The sequence below is a fragment of the Falco rusticolus genome, chromosome 13, assembly GCF_015220075.1.
Source record: "Falco rusticolus isolate bFalRus1 chromosome 13, bFalRus1.pri, whole genome shotgun sequence".
NCBI classification, from domain to species: domain Eukaryota; kingdom Metazoa; phylum Chordata; class Aves; order Falconiformes; family Falconidae; genus Falco; species Falco rusticolus.
This window is the reverse complement of record NC_051199.1, coordinates 29007637-29027675: the sequence shown is the minus strand read 5'-3', so window position 1 is coordinate 29027675 and position 20039 is coordinate 29007637. Positions and strand designations below refer to the sequence as shown.

At 53.8% G+C, this 20039-nt stretch overlaps 1 protein-coding gene across 3 annotated transcripts in view; it reads left to right on the top strand.

Moving 5' to 3' along the window:
* Window positions 1-20039, top strand: part of KCNAB1 (potassium voltage-gated channel subfamily A member regulatory beta subunit 1) — a 72545-nt gene that overhangs the window by 19262 nt on the left and 33244 nt on the right. Inside the window, exon 1 of one of the 3 annotated variants that reach the window (XM_037407635.1) lies at window positions 2083-3239. The exons of the other annotated variants lie outside the window; for them this stretch is intronic. Coding sequence (XP_037263532.1) covers window positions 3019-3239 — 221 coding nt within the window. The 5' untranslated portion in view covers window positions 2083-3018. Of the gene's footprint in view, window positions 1-2082; window positions 3240-20039 lie in introns of those variants that run through there. 3 annotated transcript variants of the gene reach the window in all.

Genomic DNA, 20039 nt, shown 5'->3' with positions numbered 1-20039 from the left:
CTGAGCCTGAGCGGCCGGCGCACCCCAGCACTGTCCTCTGACGAGGATGTCACATACCTCTTGTTTTATAAGCTCAGGATTTTCGTGATACAAAATTATGCTATTCTAGTATTTTTTATCTAGAAGTCATTATCTTGTTCAGGGAAACGAAATAAATCCCACATTTAAATACATATTTCTTTGGCAGAGGCTGTAACCCCTCCGAAGCTAAGCGGCTTGAGTTAATATGCTCTGTGGGACGTGCCAGCACAGAACGTGATTGTCCCTTTCTGTCCTCTCCCTGGCACCCAAGGGCATGGCCAGCTGTGACAGCAGGGACAGTGACCAGGACATGGGTGACAGTGACCTGGGCATATCCTCAGGACCAAGTCACACCATGGGGCAGAGCCAGCTGCTGGCTACAATGGGAAACCTCCAGACACATCTAGAACAAGATGTAAGATGCATCTCCTTGAAATAGCTGTGCCCAGCAAGAAGATGCTGTATGTCTATCAGAGAGAGAAATAATTCTGGTTTTTTCAGCCTTGCTTTGGGCTCTGGAATGCAAAGCTGGGCTCCAAAAGCTGAGCGGGTGCTGAGCCTGCACTGGGCTGGCTGCGCTGCTGAGGCAGAGCCCTGCGGGTGCCACCGCCAGCCTCCAGCCGCATCCCCCGGGCCCATGGAGGCACAGAGGGTGTCACGGACGAGGGCCCCACCACGGGGCACCTTGATGTCAGCAACCCCATGGCTTGTGCCCCCAGCTGACACCCTCTTTCCTAGGCATTTAACAGCGGTAATTAAAAGTCTGTAATACCAACTCACTGATTAGATGTCTGGAAACTCTCTCAAAGCCAAAATCCTGTATTTGAGACAGGGCCTTGCAGCAGTGGGTTCAGCTCGTTATTCCTTAGCTATGTGACTTCCACCCCCCCGGTCGGCCCTGCTCCCCCTCCCTCCAAACCTCGCGCTGAGGGGGCCATCTGCCCCGAACCTCTGCTGATGGCTGGGAGGTTGGGGGTTTGCTGTAGGATTAGCTGTTCATCCTCTCTTGGAAAATATCATGCAGTAACTTTCTTTACACTGATATAATGCTTTCCACCCTCAAAGCAATGTGCTGTATAAGTGTTAATGAGCCATTAGATAAATGAACTACAAGGAGATCGTCAGAAGGCATTCACCTTGTCACCCTGGGTGGTGGGTGGCCTTGGCTGGCTGCCAGCTGCCCACCCAGCCGCTCTCAGGCTCCCCCTCCTCAGCAGGATGGGGGTGGTGTAGAAAACCCACTGCTGCAGGGGAGGAAATTGAGGGTTTGTCATCCTGAGTTCAGAGCAGGTTCTCATCACCGCACCAGTGTGTCCAGCTTCTCTCTCTGTGCTACCGCTCCAGCTCCACCTTTGTGTGCCTTTGAGCAGGAGAAAGCCTGGGTGTCACCTGAGTGGCTGGGGGTCCCCAGAGCTAGTTCTGCCCCAAGGACAGGGCAGCAAGCAGGAGGTGGGCAAGAGGACCCCTGGAGGTGCCCCCACCCTTACCCTAGCCCACCTAGGATCCTGGGGGCAGCCTCAGGAGCAGGGTGCAGGGATGCCTGGGGGACCATTTCCCACCTGTGCAGGGCTGGGGAAGGGACAGCAGGGTGACTGCAGCTGCAGCCCTCACCCACCCACCCACGCTCACCCGGTGGGCACCTTCTCCTGTGGGTCTGCACCTGCGTTGTGCCCAAACCACCGGTCACTCCCTCCAGGGCTGCTCTGCTGGGTGGCAGCGAAGGGCAGGGGTCCTGGGGGTGACTCGCAGCTGCCCCATCCCTGCCTCGCCCTCCCACCGCCGCTGAACGGCTCGCCAGCCCGGGGGCGGCGGGGCTGCCTCCGGCACCCAGAGCTGGCGCCCCAGCAGAGGTGGCGGGGGCGGTGGGCACCGGGGCGCTGGGCACCGGGGCGCTGGGCAGCGGGGCGGCCGGCTGGGGGCTGGGCTGGCTGCTCCGGCTGCAGCCCCGCCGCAGCGGGGACCGCGGGGGCTACTTCGAAGACTTTGTGCTGCGGCTTGTTTGTCTGGCGATGCTTGGGGCAGAAGGGATTAACCCCGGCACTGCTGCGAGCGTGGGTTTGCAGGCGGCGGGTCCGGGTGCCAGAAACACGGGATTAACGTGCGAACTCACTGGCACACGGTAGCACAGCCATTTTTCTCCCCCTCCCCTGTATTTATTCCCCACGCACACACACGCGCTAATTAGCCCATTTTAGCACCGAATTGTTCCCCGCTATAAGAGGTCCTCTTGCTTAGCGATGCCGGCAGCTGTTTTGACGGGAGGCACCTGCCCGAAGCGCCTGCCTTCCCCCTGAGCACAAAGGAGGCCCGTCCCCAAGCTTCCCGCAGGATCCTGACGGGGCCATCCCGGGAGCTGCTGCAGAGCCGGCCCGCGCCGCCCCCCACGCCCGCTGCCAGCCCCGGCGCTGGGTGGGCTGCGCTGGGTGGGCTGCAGCGGGCTGCTGCATCGGCGCGAAGGAGGACGGATGGATGTCGCCGGTCCGTAGGGGCTGGCCAGCGGGTGGATCTCCGGCCGGCGAGGCTGCCTGCTCAGCAGTTCATGGTCCAGCGGGCGCTGGAGCCAGCGCTTGCAGCATGCCTGCATCGATTTAAAACCAGCCACCAGAAGCAAGCCTGCATCGAGCCAGAGCGGCGGCCGCTGCTGGCGGTTCATCATGAAGGAACAGCTTTATGCCTCTGGGAGCACCTGACTGGATGGATGCTTTTGTCTCAGCTGCAGCAAATTTTGTGGAGGGAGACCTGAGAGCCAGCTGAAATCCGCTTGCGATTGCTTTGTCAAGTTCGGGGCTTCTCTTCTCCCGGCATTGCAGGGACGCAGCCCGGCTCCCCCGGAGACCCCCGCTGCCTCGGCTACTTCTGTGAGTTCAGGGTCGGCAGGACCCCTGGGCAGCGTCTGGGACCCAGCCCTGCGCTGCTGGGCAGCCTGCAGCCCGCGTCAGGCCGGCCGGGGGCTCTGGCTGCGACCTGGACGGTGGCTAACGGTGTACGGAGGGCGCGATGCAAGTGTCCATCGCCTGCACAGAGCACAACTTGAAGAGTCGAAATGGTGAAGACAGGCTCATCAGCAAGCAGAACACCACTACCCCAAACGTAGTGAATGCAGCCCGGGCAAAATTTCGGACAGTGGCTATTATTGCTCGCAGTTTGGGGACATTTACCCCTCAGCACCACATTTCATTAAAAGAATCCACTGCAAAGCAAACGGGCATGAAATATAGGTATGGTGACAGTATCATTCTTTGTTACCTTGCAGTGTGATAGCTCTTTACTTTGCCTTTAAAGAATTGCCTGCCTGGATGCATCTGATTCTGCAGAGGAGCTTTCCGCTAAGGTTATTAATAGATTTTTAAAGTTGTGCATAACTGAGTAGCATTTGGGTGTGACTGTTTTCACAGGCATATGTACATGTGATTTTATACAAAAAAACAGTTGCCTGGCTTAGATTATATACAGCATTGTGAATTTTCAGCAGTGGTAAGATGGTTTCCATTAAGTGTTTGATATAACTTATATTGGTACTAATGAGCAGAAAAATCAATTAGCAAAGCATGTTTGAGACTGGACAGGAAAAGTTAATTTGCAGTACGTTGTATGGAGCGAAGAGCATCTGCCTTGGGTACCATTTCATCACGGTGATCGCTTACTGACTTTCAAAGCCAATTTTAGGAGAAATGCAGAGGAAAAAAAAATAATCATGGGCATTCTTATAAAATGCCCTATGCATCTTGCAGGTTTTTATTCCTCCTAATCCAGGCAGGAAAAATAATGAATGGCTGTGACTTCAGTCTGAAGTGGTGGGTGTGGGCAGCTGCTGAGCTTCCCTGTCATGCCTTTAGCTGAGAACGAGAAGGGCCGGTATGCTGGGGCGGCTGGCTTTTGCCTCTTCGGGGTGTCCCTTTCAGCAACTAACGGGTGGGGTGGCAGGCGCTGGGGGAGGCAGCAGCCTGGCGATGCTCTGCACCCCTCCATGAGCAGCCCTGTGCAGAGCAGCCCGGTGGGCGGCACCGGGGGGCTCCATGGGCAGGGCAAGGGGTGCAGGGCTCCGGGCGATTTTAGCCATGCTCCTTCCCAGCCTATGGAATAATGGCCGATGCTCCTGCATGGCCATACCTGCTCCGGGGGAGCGGCACAGGGTGAGGATGCCATTCTGTAGTTACGCTGGTTTTATGGTCCTTGGGACTGATGCAAAGCCAGGCTGGCTTTAGCATGGTTACGCGAAACACAAGCATGTGTGCAGCCCAGCCCGAAGCTCGGTTTAGGCAATCCTGCAGTTCTGAAAATGTCATTATTAACTCTCCAGGAACCGCACAGGTGGGGTGTACAGCAGCAGGGTGACTGGGATGCTTGGGTGTTATTTGCTGTGAGTTGCTCGAATGGCTGATGAATAACGGGGTGGCTTTGCCCGAGGGGAAGCCTGGCCTTTCCGACTGCTCGTTCCTGTTGTTGGGCCGTGACCAACTTTTAGCAGGAGCGCTACACATTCCTGCCGCTTGCTCCCCGGCATGGTGTCGGCAGAAGTGGTCCAGGCAGTGCTCCCGTAGCGAGCCTGTGGTGAGAGCAGAAATGCTCATTAATATCTCCCTGTGTGAGATGCTGGGGGTGCATGGTGGGGCAGGATCGGTGCTCCGGAGGGCTCCAGCGGGGCGGCAGTCCCAGCTCCTGGGTGTTGTGGGCTCTGCCCCAGCTGTGGGAAGTTTGATATTGGGGGGATGGTGGCAGATCCTGCCCAAGGAGAGGCAACTCTCAAAATCAATATAACTTGTCCTTTAATCAGCCTCCCTGTGGAGCCGGGGCTGGTGGAGCAGTGCCCGCCAGGATCTCCCCATGAGCCCTCTCCCCTCCTGCAGCCCAGTCCAAGCCATTGCACGTCCCTGCCTCAGCTTCCCCCGTAAGCACGGCTGTGGTGTCCTGTCTTTGATCATGTAATTCACAGACATGATCTGTTACCAAGTCACTGCTTCTGCTCGTTAGGCTTATGGACAGAGTCTACTAATTGTCAGCAGTTATCTGCGCTGATTTCCCACGGGCTGCCAGTGCTATCAGTGTACCAACACGCCGGGTAATTGCAATTCTTTGCTACCCACATGACACCAACGCTCCTGCATCCTCTGAAGTTGGGCCTTTGTAAATCCTTTCTGGCTTGTTTCTAGATAAGGTTTCAATACCGAGGGCTGGGTTCTCCAGCTGGTTCAGCACAGCCCTGGCGGCTCCCCTGGCTTGGCTGCCTGGGACCTGGGGAACTGCATCAGGAATAGCAGCTTGGTGACGAGGTTGATGTTTTATCTTTATGACTAATCCCTGTTTCTGCTCCCAGATCTCCCCGTGTCTAGAGCTGATTTCTCCCCCAAGAAATGAAGTGGAGGGGAATCTGGAGGAAGAGCTGACTAAACCTCCAGGCTCAGCCGTGCTGCTGCTGAATTGAGATAACCTTTAGTTAGGGGAGATGCCCACCAGCGGCAATGGAGCTGATATTTCGTGTTCACCTCTGGGGATGGTTCCTCGGTCCTGGGGAAATCCAGTGCCCGGAGAAGCCGAAGGCTTTTCCCAACGGCTACAACAATAATCCTGTAGAGTCCTCAGCTCCCTTACATCTGAAGCTGAAGTCCTTCCCAATTAATCCTCTCCTTGAGTTATGTCTCTGGTGCTAAACTATACAGTGGGTGCTGCTTAAAATGACATGTTAGCTCAGCTGCCCCTTGTTTTAGGCTAAAAATACCGATAGCTGGTCCTGCTGAGACCCTGCGCGGTGCTGCCGCCCCCCTGGCAGGGCTGCCCGCGGCTCCTGCCCCGCTCCTGGGCTCTGCCCGACCCGGCGCTGCCACCCCCGGCTGCCAGGCACTCCCGGTGCCAGGGTGATTATGTAAAAGGGAGAGACAGTGACTACGCCTGTGACAGGGGATGGGGGCGGGAGAGGAGCCAGCTCAGGGGCTTTTCAGCAAATGACATGTTTCTGGACCCGTTCCAGCTCAGAGACCGAACTGGAAATGTAAAAGACAAAGTTTACGGGAATAAATATGTTCATCGGGGATCATCTGCAAATATTAGGACTCAGGTGTGTTCCCGCAGCGTTCGTGTGAGCAAACCTCTGCTTTGCATTTGCTAAATCTCATTTTGCATCCTCCCTGTCAGGTTGTGGCATCAGCCGGACGGGACCTCTGCTGTCACCGCCAGGGACAGCCCCAGCTGCCCCCTGCGTGCGGAAGGTGAACTGGGAGGGAGGCTGTTCCCTTTTATCCTTTTTAATGCTCCGGTTCAGTCCTACTAGTGAGCCTGCCCAGATGCTTGGGCAGAATATTTGGGATCACTTCAAGTCTTTCCTTGAAAATGATGTAGTTGCAGTGCTTGGCTTGGAAAATTGCAATCTGCCACACCACTGCTGAAAACAAAGGATGTATTTTTGCATCCCTCCCAAGCACAGCACGGGAGGAGGGCTGGCAGGCTGGGTCCTCACCCGATCTGGACCATGAGAAGGTCACAGCCTGGGTTCTCCTCCCACCTAATTTGCTGTAATTTGAAAAAAAATTATTATCCCAATTCAAGGTGTCAGTAAAGTGGATGCAGCCCTGATCCTGGTGCATGGGGCTATTTGAGATGTTCCACGTTACCACAGAGAACAACTTCTCAAACTGAGACTGGTCCAGCCCGCCCATGCTTATACTGGCAGCCTTGCCATCACGGATGCGGCAGGGCAAGGCTTCGCCTCAGAGCATCCCGGCTCCCCGCCAGCCTGCTCCATGCCCAGGATGGGGCTCAGCTCCAGCTCCATCCGCTGCACTGCCGATTCGGGGCCATCAGCAGTTCAAAAATAGCCTTTTATGAGAGCTCTGCCTGTGCATGGGCACGAGGGATGCAATTTACAAAGCTCAACTATCTATTTGTGTTCATAAATAATTGATGGTGGCAGCTATGACTATTAACTCTAGTGCGAGCCTAAACAACAAAAAAAAATTAACCGCAAAGACAAGCTGGTGGAGTTAACAGTCCGTGCTCACCCTGCAGCTTGCACAGAGCCTGGAGCAAGGTGCAGAGAGGCTGGGCACCATCCTCTGGAGGGGAGACCCGTTCCTCCCACCCAAGGTGGAATGTCCAGCCCCACCTTACAAGCCAATCATGGCCACCATGCCCATGCCACCGCAGCGCCGGGGGTCCTCCTGTGCCACAGAGGCCTCAGGGTGAGTGTTAACGATGGCTGGCAGAGCTAGAGGGGGGCAGCAGCAATTATAGCCCGTGCAGGGAGGCCAGGCTGGGAACCTCGTCCCTGCTCGGCCAGGTCTGCAAAGGACCTGCCCTGCTGCTGCAGGCGCCGTGGGGGCAAGTGCTGTCTCAGTCGCTGAACACTGGGTGTGCAAGGATGGCATGTCACAGTTTGCAGGGTCTGGAGCAGCTTTAGCAATGAAAGACCTTCCCCAGCCACCCATGCTGTGGAGCTCAGCTACCTGCTTAGCACCGGCTGCTGCTCTGGAGGGCCAAGCACCAGCATGAACCCGAATGCGCACGAAGGGTCTGGAGGAGACCAAGCTGGCCAAGCACACAGTGCTGCTGCCTGTCCACTTCCTTCTCCTGGAACACAAAGTACCTCTCAAAAATGTGGGTGCCCGTGTTTACAGCAACCCCAGTGCAGGGTGCCCTACTCAATATTTTTCTTAGGGTTTTTCCTGGCTTGCTGCCTGGGTGCTGCTGCTCACCAGGCTGCAGGCTGTGGGACCTTCCAGCGTCCCCAGTGGCACCACCACGAGGCGGTGCCCTGACCACATCTCAGCAGAGGTCATTCCATCCTGCTGGCTAAAAATGCATCAGCAGTTTGAAGGCATTTTTCTGCACTGTGTGCCTGAAATTCTGGGTTATTGTCAAAGTGCATTACGAAAGCGCTGCTAATGCATTGCATCGCAGCAGTGGGTGTGTTGCTCCGGTGGCTCCGGTGGGATGGCTCTCTTCCCCCTCCTGGAAAGGTGGCTGCAGGCTTGACTTAGCCAGGCTCAGAGCAGCACATACCAATTACAGACATTAAAGGGCACAATAAAAGTACTACAGCCCAAAGAATTCCCCATCCCCCTTTTCTACCTAGATAAATATCCGCTGATAAACGTAACTAAGATATGTAGCAAGTATCAAGCTCTCAGTCCTGTGGTTAACTCAGACTGTTCCAGTGCTGTGGGCTGGCAGGTCCCAGCCCGGAGGGAAGCAATGCTCTGGAGCACCTTCCCTGCCAGGGTCAGGGTGGGCAGGAGAGCAAACCTGCTTGTGGGACACATCTCACAGCATCCCCCTCCCTGGAGACGTCCTTGTGTAGCTGCTGAGGAGGTGGAACACCTGCAGGGGGGACACGGGGCCCTGCAAAGACTCAGAGCCATGGCTGAGATGTGTGATTGCCATCAGGAAAATGACTTTTGCCTCCGTGGTCACCAGCGGTTTCTTCCACTCCTTTGTAGGAGTGACCTGTGGGGTAGAAGCAAAACTCACAATGCTTTTATTAGGGTGCAAATTTCTTACGTAGAAACGTGGTATGATTAACACTAGAATTGTGTTGTAGCTGTGGATTATTGTGCAGCTCCTGTGCAACGTGCCTGGCTGTACAGCTGGCACAAGTGTGGGCTTAGAAGAGTCAAAAGCAAGCTGCCAACCTGCCTGCTTTGGAAACGCACACAGGTCAGCCTGGGTTGCAAAATTAGTTTGGAAATAGAAGATAAAGCTCTTACACTTTTCAAGGGCTGTAAGGGAAAGCAGGCATTTCTTAGCAGTGTTTCAGGAGTTGGGTTTTCTTGGTTTTGTATCATACTACAAGCATTAACCACAATAACTACCTCATATATTTAGGAAGACATGCTTTATTTAAGTCTTGCTGCAATTATGAGTAGTTTTAAGCACTCACATGCAAATGGCACAATTATTTTTATATAAATCTACGTATTATTATGGTAGCTCTCCACATCAGGTTGATTTTTATGGCTCATTGTCTGATCTTTGTTTTACTGCTGTAAATTAGGAGTAATCCAGTGAACAGAATGGACTTACACTGAATTCACATTGCTTTTCCCCCCAGGACTGTAGCTTATAATGGCTACAAAGAAGGCAGGAATAACTCAAAGAAGGAGAAAAAGGAACCAGTTGAGTAAACAAAATCTGCGTTGATTTGTGCTGCTCTCGAATTCCTAATGGCTCTCCAGGAGTTTGTAGCTGCTAAGTAAGGCTGTGGGTTCCGTGTGGTCTGCGTTTTGCTTGTCTCATTACACTGATGCAAAAGCCGTGTTTAACATTGCAATGTTAAAACCAGCTTTAGATTTGAATACACATTTAGTTACCAGGTAAATGCTCAATATATGGTAGTGCATGGAGTTGGTCAATGTATGCTCACTCCCTGGCTTTCATGTCTCGTCAACAAAGACTTTGCAGATGTCTGGGCTGAGTGTAAGCACAGAAAATGTATCTCCTCTTCCAGGTTTCAGATAAAGCAAAGTTGTCTTTTCTGTTTGCCCAAGCTGACCGCCCAGGCGGTGCCTGCCTGGCTGAGCACGGCTGCTTCCCGGCTGCCCGCACCAGGCTTTGCTGCCGGAGGAGCGATGCCCAGCGCTGCAGTGCCTGCAGGCTCTGCCCCGCTCGCTGCTCCCCACCCGCAGCAAAGGGATTTCTTCTGCTCAGGGTCTCTCCTTCTGCCCCCTTTCCCCTGGAGACCCAGCCAGGCCAAGAACCTTCTACATTAACTTTAGTGACTTGCAAAATTGATTTATAGTGCTATTTGCAAGTATTCCAATATTCTTCATAAATGTTTCTAACCTATCAGGCACTTTGAAAACCTCTGTATGCCAGCTTAATTACAGACCCTCCATGAGGTCTAGCTCAGGGAGAAATATGTCACCGGTGGGAGCGGTGCTGGCTGGTGTCAGCCCAGTGCAGGGACTGCTGTACAGGAGGCGGGTGGCAGCACCTGGCATTCACCCTGCCCAGTTGCGCCGTGACCGTCCCCGCTTCCCCGGCTGTGTGGCATGCCAACTGTTTCTCATGACTCCCCACGGAGCAAGCTCTGGGGATGCTGGCTCGCCTGTCCCAGCCTCCAGGATGCTGTCCTGCAGTGCTGGTAGCACTGGGGGCACTGGGAGGGGACAGCAGCAAGCCAGGGCTTGGTCAGCCGTCGATTCCCACCCACCCATTTCAATCCCAAGAGAGAGCGATGAGCTAAGGAGAACAAGATTGAATTCAAGGGCAAACGGTGTTTTAAAGAGCGTGCTTTTCATGTCAGTTTTGTTAAGCAGAAGCAAAATGATGATATTTTAAGGAAGCTTTTCAATAATGCAATGCTATTCTGGTGATGAGCCGCACAGCCTCTCAAAGCTCGCCAGCGGCCGGGCCGTGCAGGGCAGTGGTGCAAGGGCGCGGGAGCAGCCTGGGCAGCTGTCCCGGCCACCGGCGGGTGGCTGTCACAGCACTGCCGCTGCCTGTGCCCCCCGCAGCCGGGCTGCACTCTGCCGAGGCGGGGGGGCTGGTGGCTGTGCCCCTGGTGCAGGGCAGCTCCCTGGCTGATGGTGGCTGCAGCAGGGTCCTGAGCGCCTGGCTGCTAAAATGCACCCTGCTCCGCTCTCCTTGTCCCCAACCATTCCCCGCAGCGTGGTATTTTCCATTTAAAATCTGCATGACAACGTTAATCTAATGCTTAAAAGGATGGAAAAAAGATGTAATGCAGAAAACTGCTAATTTGATTACTTGTGAAGCGCACAGTTTAAGATATTTAAAATGTATTATTTTAGCATGGCTGCTTTGGCAAAATCCAATTTGAATTTCGAGCATGCTTATTTTTATTTTAGACTAACATTATAAAAGGCCATCTGTAGAACACGTTTGTTAAGATATTACTTCTCAGTAAAGAAAAGAAAACGTTCTGCATGCAACTCGATGTGAGCCCAGAGGTTACAGCTGGGGTGACATTTTGCCAGCTACAAGTCAGTGGGCATCTCTCTGCCTGGGGTCCGGCGTGTGCTGAGCACTGTGCCGGCAGAGGAATGACTCCCTGGAGCTGTTTCTGCAGGTCATGCTCCAGCAAAGCTTTCCTACGCTTCAGTGTTTGGAAACTAACCAGCAAACCAAGGTCTGTGGTGGGTAAATACCTGATGTAAAATCAGCAGATGGTTTGGATGGATCTTGCTAATGCACAGAGGGGTTTGGCTGCTGTGTCCTGTCCCTTATCCCAGCCCTGCTCTTCAGGGTGGTCCAGGTGATGCTTCCCACCACTCTGCAGGAGTCAGGGCAGCAGTTGGTGGGAACCTCTGGAGGGGTTGGAAAGTGTTTTCTCCTGAACAAACCCAATTTAGAAGTTGATCAGAACCTGCTCTCCATCCACAGCCTCCACTGTTGTGCTCACTGTATACCCTCTGGAGGAGACAGGGAGGATAGCACAGCAGCCCCTGTGATACTGGGGTGGCCCAGGGCATGAAGGAGATGGCAGCCCTTTGGGGTAGGCTGTGCCCTGTCTGCTGTGTGCTGGGGTCACTCTGGGTGGCTGGTGGGACGCACAGCTCGGCTGTCCCACAGCGATGCCCTCCCACTGCTCCCCAGCCAGTTGCTACTGCAGCAGCATCCCCTGCGGGAGATGCAGCATTGTCCCTCAGGCAAACCAAGACTTGCTCCTTGTGGTATCCAAATGCATTAGAAATTACTTTCAAGCTATTTTTGTAGCACTATAAAACCTCCTGGCAGGCAGGTGGGAGCAGGGAGCAGCGCCTGGTGTCCAAGATGCCTTGCCTGGGTGGCCGGGTGCTCAGTCAGGGCTCCACAGCCACTGCGCTAAGTTCCATGAGCTATTTTCTTGCAAAGGTCTGCTCAGAGAGCAAACAGAAATAATCAATGGGACACAGGGCTTGAGAAGTGGGATCAGCAGTAAGCTTATTGAGAAATAAGGACCTGAAGCTCCTGGAGGTGCTTTGTACGTGGCACCCCAACAAGGTGCTGGTGCCTTGCCTCTAGCAGCACCCAAAAGGAAAGCCAGCGTGCATTTAATGCCCAGTTTTTGCTTACGGCATGCAAGAGTGGTGTGAGAGACTGTCGCAGGGCCTGGCAGCAGCTTAAATTCAGCTGGATGCAACACAGCTGGAGAGCCTCAGGTTGAAGAAACGGGATGGCCTCCTTGCACGAGACGGGCATGGGAGAGCTGGGCTGCGGCGGCCAGGATCGCCTGCCCAGCTACACGCTGCTCATCAAGGGGCTGTGTAAATCATTACCAAAAAATGTGCCCTGTATGTAAACAGGCTGCTGTAGAAGTCTTTGGCATATGAAATTATAAAACCTTTATGGCCCACCTGTATTTTCCTGTTGGCATTACATTTGCCAGAAAAACTAAGCACTGCCTGGTCGGCTCCAGCCGTGCCGGCTGCAAAACTGATTTCCGAACAGCTTCAGAAGTGCTTAAAACCTGTCAGAAATGCCCTTTCTCTCCGAAAGGTAAAAGTCCTGCACAGTAATTAAAACAAAACTGCAATTATTTTTCACAGTGGTCTCCCTGACTCGGCCTGCTTGTTTTTACAATAGTTTATGCAAATAGCTTTTACCTAAGTATTTATGCAAGAATAAATTGCCCCTGCAAAGCGAAAGGCTGCCCTTCCCGGGCCGAGGCGCCGTGGATGCTCCCGGCTGCGCTGAGCACCCAGCCTTCGTCCCAGACTGCTCGGGGTCCTGCTCGTTAGTTAGTCTTGCGATTCTCTCAGAATTAGCCTCTCCTGCCTGTGGAGAAAACACATGTTTTCCAGTTTCAGCTTATTCAATCACTTCAGCTTAATGACTAATACTTTCCAAGGTGGGTCAATGGATGGGGAAGGAAAAATCAGTGACAGGCTTTTACATTTTTTATTTTTCCTCTTTCAGTCTGAGGTAGTACAGAAATGAGAGAAAATGGCATCTGTTATTTACAGCACCACGGGAGGTGTTGACTAGTGACAGTAGAGTCAGCACCCTGCACAAACCAGGTACGATTTGCTTACTAATTTCCTGCGAGTGTGAAGTGGAATCGACGTGATCAGCGCAACAGGGTGAGGCACACGCTCCAGGTTTGCTGGGTCTTTGCCCAGCCCTCTGAGATCTGTAGCACTGCAGGGCTGGGTACCACTGGAGGGTGATGGGGAAGCTGTGGATGAGCCTGTACCCAGGTGTGATGCAGAGCTCCCTAGTCCTCCCTTATTTCTCGAAATAGTGTGATTCATTCAAGTCCCTTAGGAACTGAAGATATTTTTTTTTCCCCCAAAGATAACATAATTCCCTCAGACACTTGAAATTCTGCACTTTAAAAGCATCACTGCAGAATGACAAATATTTTTTCTTTTCCCCTCTTTCATCCTCGGGTCCAACAGCTGATGAAACGCGGTGGGGGCAGGAGAGCCGTGGGCTGCACAGCATCCCCGGATGCGGTTGCTGGGATCAGGGCCCCCGAAGGAGTTATTCCCCTGGGAACACCAGTGCCAGTGCTGCCCCCGCTCTGGCACCCCCACCCCCACCCACGCTCCCTGGCAGGGAGCAGGGACGCACAGCTGCTGCCCTCGCACCCAACTCTCCGCAAGCATTTCTGTCCGGCTGCGGCGAGAGGGTGTCCCCGGGGGCCAGCTGCAGCCTGGGGTGGCACGTGGCTCTGCTCCGGTGCTGGCACCCAGCTGGCCGCGGGCTGCTCTCTGCAGGCTCGCCGGGCGCCCGGGCAGGAGGGAGGGAGTGGGCAGGAGCGTCGCATGCCGGAGCCTCGGTCATGGCACAGATCCCGTGCGGGGAGGCTGAGCACACCGGCACGTCTGCCAGAGCCGCGCGCGGCAGCCCCTGCGCTTGGCTGTGGCCCATCTATTTTGCCTTATCTACATTTTAATGCGTCATCTGCAACTTTTCTGAGGATGCAGCCAAAAAAAAATTCTGGGGAATTTCAGCTGAAGCAACCACCTACACACCCGGTGGCCCTACGAGTACAGAAGATGAGTTGGGAAGTGTGAAGGGAGCCAAGAAATGGCTCTTTAGGCACCTGCTTGTCCCCTCGTGCTGTCCATGCCTAGGCTGGCTGCCCTCCTGCACCTCAGCCGGACGTTTCATTGCCCAGGACCCACCTCCTGGCTTCACTGCTGCTGTTTTTCAGCCTATCAGTACTGTCCCATTTTGCCTCTGTGGTTATTCCACCAGCAGCAGGGGTTTTCCTATTTTGTATCGTTGACCTAATACTTAACATCACTGCTGCAGTGCCGGGTGGTGCTCAGCGGTGCACCTGGGACGGCGTTGTCCATCCACTCCCACTCAGAAACAGCTTAGAAAAGCAGTGCTGCTCCGGGAGCACTTCACCACACTGCTGCAGGCACGCATGGTTCAAATCAAATTCTGTTATTTCTATAATGTCTTGGGTAGAAGAGGTTACAAAGCAGTCTGCAAAGCAGCAAACATAAGCACGGTCAAGCACTGCAAGTGTAGGATTGAACGTTAAAGCAAATTTAAGAGCGCCTGTGCTCAGCCAGGGGAATAGATCTGCATTTTCAGCTTGCTCGGGTATCTGTTGGGCTATCTATGCTGGTCCAGCTTCTTCTACAGCTTTGCACATTCATCTACCCTTCTTATCACTTGAAAATAGTTTAAAATTTCCTGAGATTTGATGCTTTGCACAAAATTTTTTTGGATTATTTTTGGATTATTTCTGGTTTTGCCACAGCTTTGCTGCTTGAAGGTGCCCTTGACCCCTGCCCACAACAGCGCCATGGCTCAGGTGCGGTGCCTTGGCCTGAGCATTCGAAGAGCCCGTGGCCATGGGCGGTTGGGCACAGGCACAGCCAGGTGCCACGGGCACAGCCAGGCACCACAGGTCTGTCCTGGCCGGGGTGTCCCTGCCAGGTGGTGGGTGAAAGCGCCTGTGCCTGGCCTGCCCACGCTGACTCCAGCCTGCCCGGCACTGCAGCGGGGGCTTTCCCAGGGGATGCTCCACAGCTGCCCCATCCCCCTGGGCCGCTGCTGGGAGGCACGCATGCTGCCAGGAGCCTCCGTGATCCTCCGACATGCCTGCACGGAGTGGCTCGGGTGGTCTTTCAACTCGTAATAGGGTGAAACAATCTCCATTTAGAAACAGGGAATATTTCTGAGGGCGAACAGGAAGGGTGTAGAGGTGCTGGAGGGTGGCCAGAGCAGGGCAGTGGAGCTGGGGAAGGGGCTGGAGCACCAGTCTAATGGGGAGCGACTGGGGGAGCTGGGTGTGCTCAGCCTGAAGAAAAGGGGCTCAGGGGGGACCTTCTCACTCTCTACAACTACCTGGAAGGTTTCAAATCCCAATCTGCAATAAACAGTTTTCTAAGTAGAACGTGACTGGCTTGCCAGGCAAAGTTGAAAGCATCACCTGAAAGCGGCCAAGGTGGCTCGTGAGGCATTGCGCTGGGTTTTGTAGCATTACCCACAGTGAAGCGGAGTACAGTGATTTGTACCTGCTTGTAAGCAAGGCTTGCCCAGGGCATGTAGGTGTCCCGGCGCACACAGACCTTCCTCGCTTTGTTATCTCGGCACGTGTGAACGGGTTTAAAATACATAAAACAGTGAAAGCTGCGATTCTGCATCACTGCAATTACTGCTAATACGGGTGGTAATTTAGTGGAAACTGCTGTGCGTGTTGTGAAGTGTTTTGTTCGCAAAATGGGAGACAGAAACCATTATTTTTCTCTTTTCCCACCCACACCACTTAGAGACAACCTCCAGCCATCAGAGCTTGCTAGAGGGGCAGCCACTGATTGTCTAAAATCTGCAGGTCTTTTTGAGCTGATGAAGCAAAATGAAATCCAGCCTTAAAAGCAGGAAACCATCCAGGTTAATGAAAGGAGAGAATTAACACCTCCGTGTTGCCTCACCTCGGTTCACAGCAAGACTTAAGTTTATGCACTGGGGGCTGTTGCAGCCCGATGAATCGTGATGAATAGCATTCACATGGCTGTGATTTTAGGAAGAGCTGAGCATCTTCCCGGGGTGAGGCAGGGAGCTCAGGAGCCCAAGGAGATGCTGATGGGTCACCCTAAAAGCTTGTGAGGAGACGTGGAGATGTTGTGTTTTCCCACACCACCCAGAAGTACAGTGTCTGTGCTCAGCCGAGCTGTGCCATGTCCGCGCTGCGCTCCGGTCTGGCATGGCCAGGCTAAGGAGCTGCCTGCACGTGTGTCTCAGGGGTTGTTCAGAGGAGCAAAAGCCCTGCACACGCCATCAGTAGGACCGCATTGGAGGGGTAGGTCTCACCAACTTCCCAGCTCTGGGGGCACCTGAGAGCAATGTCACCCAAAGCTTGGACACTTGCAGCAGGAAGGCTCAGAAAAGGCTCGGTGGTGGTGGGGAGGAGAGTTCGACTGGGCAGGAGCGGGGTGGCCCCTCTCCTCCCGGTCCCTTCGCTCCCTGCCACGTCGCGCTGGTTTGCACAGAGCACCCCGTGCCCTGGGGACCCTGCAGGTGCAAAGAACAGCCCCTTCCCCATGGGGCAGGGACAGGTGTGCCACCCCACCTTGCTGGGTACAGCTGGGGAAATTCAGGGAGCCACAGCTGTTCCTTGTTGCCCATTTTAATGCAAGCACCAGGGATGAGGTTGGGGTTTGTGATTGTCACCAGCTCACTTTGCTCCAGGGTGCAGGGCAGCTCCTTCCAGCATTTGAGTGGGGAGGGAAGCAGGCTGTGATAAGGAGGATTCATCATCCTGGGAAGCAGCAGCCAAACCTAAGAGGGTTTCATATGGTCTGGAGCAAGCAGAAGCATGAAGGCCAGGCTCCCCCGTATGGCACTTTGCTGTTCCCCACTCCACGGGTCACAGGCGAAGGACACTGAATGTGCTGCAGCGGGAGAGGGCAATTGGAAAGGGCTCTGCTTTCATCGGGTTTTTGTTGTTACTTGAAACTGCCTCTTTTTTTCAGGGAACAAATTACATATTTTATTAATTTTCTGTGCAGAAAGGAATGGTTCTGGAGCACTAAAGGGGATGTTTCTAAGCAACGTTGTTTTTCCCACCACCAGCTTCAGGAACAGTGACTTTTTTTTTTACGTTTTTTGTAGCAATAAGCCAAACTATCTGCAGTTTATATGCAGGAAAACCTTGTCATAGTTTCCCCAGTTTTGCTTAATCAGAATGGGGGTGCTGTATCGTGGCCCTGGGGCTCTCCCCACACCCAGGAGGGTGCGTGCAGGCGTGCTCGGGGGGCTATGCCATGCTTGGGGTGCCCTAGCCCCTCCTTTCTGTAGCAGGGGTGGAGGACATCCATGAAGACGCCCGTGTGGAGGTCTCTGCACCTAGAGGTGCCGATGCCTCTCACCGAGGCTGTCTTTGTGCCCTTCCCGATTCCCTCTGCTCCATTCAAAGCCCTTATCTCCCCTCCCACCTCCTTCCCCCATCTATCGCTCTCTGCATGTTTTCCACACGCTGGAATACTTAGAAATGCCTGGGGAGCACCAGGTTTTGCATCCTCCGCACACCTCCCTCGTGCCGAGGCCGTCGGTGTGGCCGTGGGCACTGCGGTGTGGGCGCCCGCAGCCGGCAGTGCCCACATGGGGGATGAGCGGAGCCCCCGCGGCCCTGGGATCCACACCCACCGGCCCACCCTGGCAGCCCCTGGGGCTTGTGAAATGGGGTCCTGGGGGTCACCCACCACCGGTCCCGTGCAGTAGCCATCCGCTCGGCTTTGCACTTCTGGTAGAAGTTGGCTTCTGTGGGCAAAACCACCGACACAGGGCAATTAAACTGGGGTTGGAACAAGCCAAAAACAGCATTATCTTGATTTCTGTAGAGCTCTCCTAAGCCTGATGATTCTTCTGTGGGTGTGGAGTCAAAAATGTTTTAGTCATTGTATGTGTTATTGCAGAGATTTTATTTAAAACTTATGTTTTTCCTTAGAAAAACCTCTCACACTTTCTCTCTGTCACTTCTGATAGACAGATAGATGGACAGATGGATGGATAGATGGATAGATAGATATATAGATGGATAGATGAATAGATAGATGGATGGATAGATGGATAGAGAGATAGATGGACAGAAAAACAGATGGATCGATGGAGAGATAGATGGGTAGGTGAATAGATAGGTGGATGGATGGCTGGATAGATGGATGGTTGGAGAGATGAATGGGTGGATAGATGGATAGATACATAGATGGATAGAGAGAGGGATAGACAGGCAGATAGAGAGATAAACAGATGAGTGGATAGACAGACAGATAGGATGGTTATCCTGATCCCATTGTACAGATGGGAATACTGGAAGTAGATAAGCTTAAAGCAGGGTTTGCTCAGCACACCTCAGACTGAAGCAAAGCTGCTCGGCAGCTTCATCTTCCAAGCAGCCCAACTGTCACTGCTTTAAAATCTTAAACTCTTTGTTTTTAGCCTCCACCACTGTTTTGGAGATATTTCCCAGCTGGCTGGATGCAGGGTCCGGGGGACTGTCAGCACCCAGAGCTGATCCCAGCTGGGATCTTGGCTGGGTTCAGCTTTAGCTTTGCTAAAGCACTAAAAATGCACATTCATGAAACGCAGCAGGTAAGCTCAGCCGGCTGTCAGACACTGGGTGAAGCACACCCGTACGTGGAGGCAGATGGCTTTGGATTGAACAGGAGCTGCATCCCCTTTCGCAGGCTGCTGGGGCCGCAGGGGGTTATGGAGGCAGAGGGTGATGCAGGCCCGGACACCCGATGGCATGGCAGCCCTGCAGTGGGAAGGAAGGATTTGGACTGATTTGGCTGTGCGTAAATGGAAGTGACCTAACACAGACTCTCCCCAGACAATGAAGGGCAGCAGTGAAACAAATCTCCCACCTGGATAACCAGGCTATATTTTCTTATAATTGCTTTGACCCTTAACAATAGGAGGAACCACGTGTAGGTTAATGGGTTGATTAATGAGCACAGGTGTCTCAGACCATAAATCCCTGCAGGGAAGGTGATAAATGCTAGTTCAGCTGGCTGTGTTTCTGTGCAGGGGACTTGTGATGGGCCTCAAGCTGCTGATCTGCCAGCCACGTGCTATGGGAAGCATCTGGTACCTGGGTGATGCTGGGGGTGGTGCTGGAAGATTAATGGTAAAGGTTGGATTAAAGAAGAGGGTGCTCTTCGTCACTGCTTGTTGAAATGCAAGGTGAAATGCATTTTCTCTGCACCAAGGCTGGGTGCTGGGGTAGGTGCTTTTCTCCTGTTGGGGTACTGGGGGAGCTGGGTCTGTGTTTTTGGGGCCCTGTCTTGCTGGATGTGGCTCAGGAGGGGTGGGGAAAGTACGTGCCTGGGCACAGGGACCAAGCCTGGTGGCTGCTTATAGCTCCCTGCAGCCTGGTGTTTGCTGCCATTGATGAGCTCTCTTACCAATTCCCCTACACTGGAATTAATTAGAAGTGAGTAATTACAATTGCTTTTTGCCCGGTGCCACAGGAGGCAAATACCATTCCTGCCATATGGTATGGGCTGCTTTGCAGACAGCTTTTCTCCCCTGCTTTCTCCACCTTTTTATTAAAGAGGCTGTCAACTCTGAACCCCTCAGAGCCAGCCAGGTGCTGGTGTGCCATGCTGCTGCGTGCTTGGTGCTGGTGGCAGACCCAGCTGTGGCTCACGGTGATGCTCAGCTGCTGGGGATAGGTGCCCTGCCAGCAGCGTGGGAGGGTGTGGGTGTCACTGTGCACAGTTTTGGGGGGCTGCTCTACCCCAATGCCTGCAGGAGGTACCTGGCACTGATGCAAATGTGGGGCTTCAGGTGCAAGAGCTGTTAGGCACTTAATCAAAGCCCTGTCCTGCAGCTGCCCGGCTGCACAGAGCCCAGCTCGGAGGGCGTCCGGCTATTGCTTGTCCCATGGGAGACTGAGGTGCTCAGCTACAAAATGGGGACCTGCCCCTCTGCTGACAGCCGGGTGCCTCACTGGAGGGGTGCCAGGTCTGGGGGTGTCACGAGGTGTTCAAGGTTGTGATGTGCTGCCTCATCAATGGATAGCCATAAAGATGTCACCATGGTGGTTTGTTTCCGTTTAACCAAATCTTCTCTCTGAATACCTTCTGCCAGAGCTAAGCCTTGTCCTCCCCAGGGCCCCC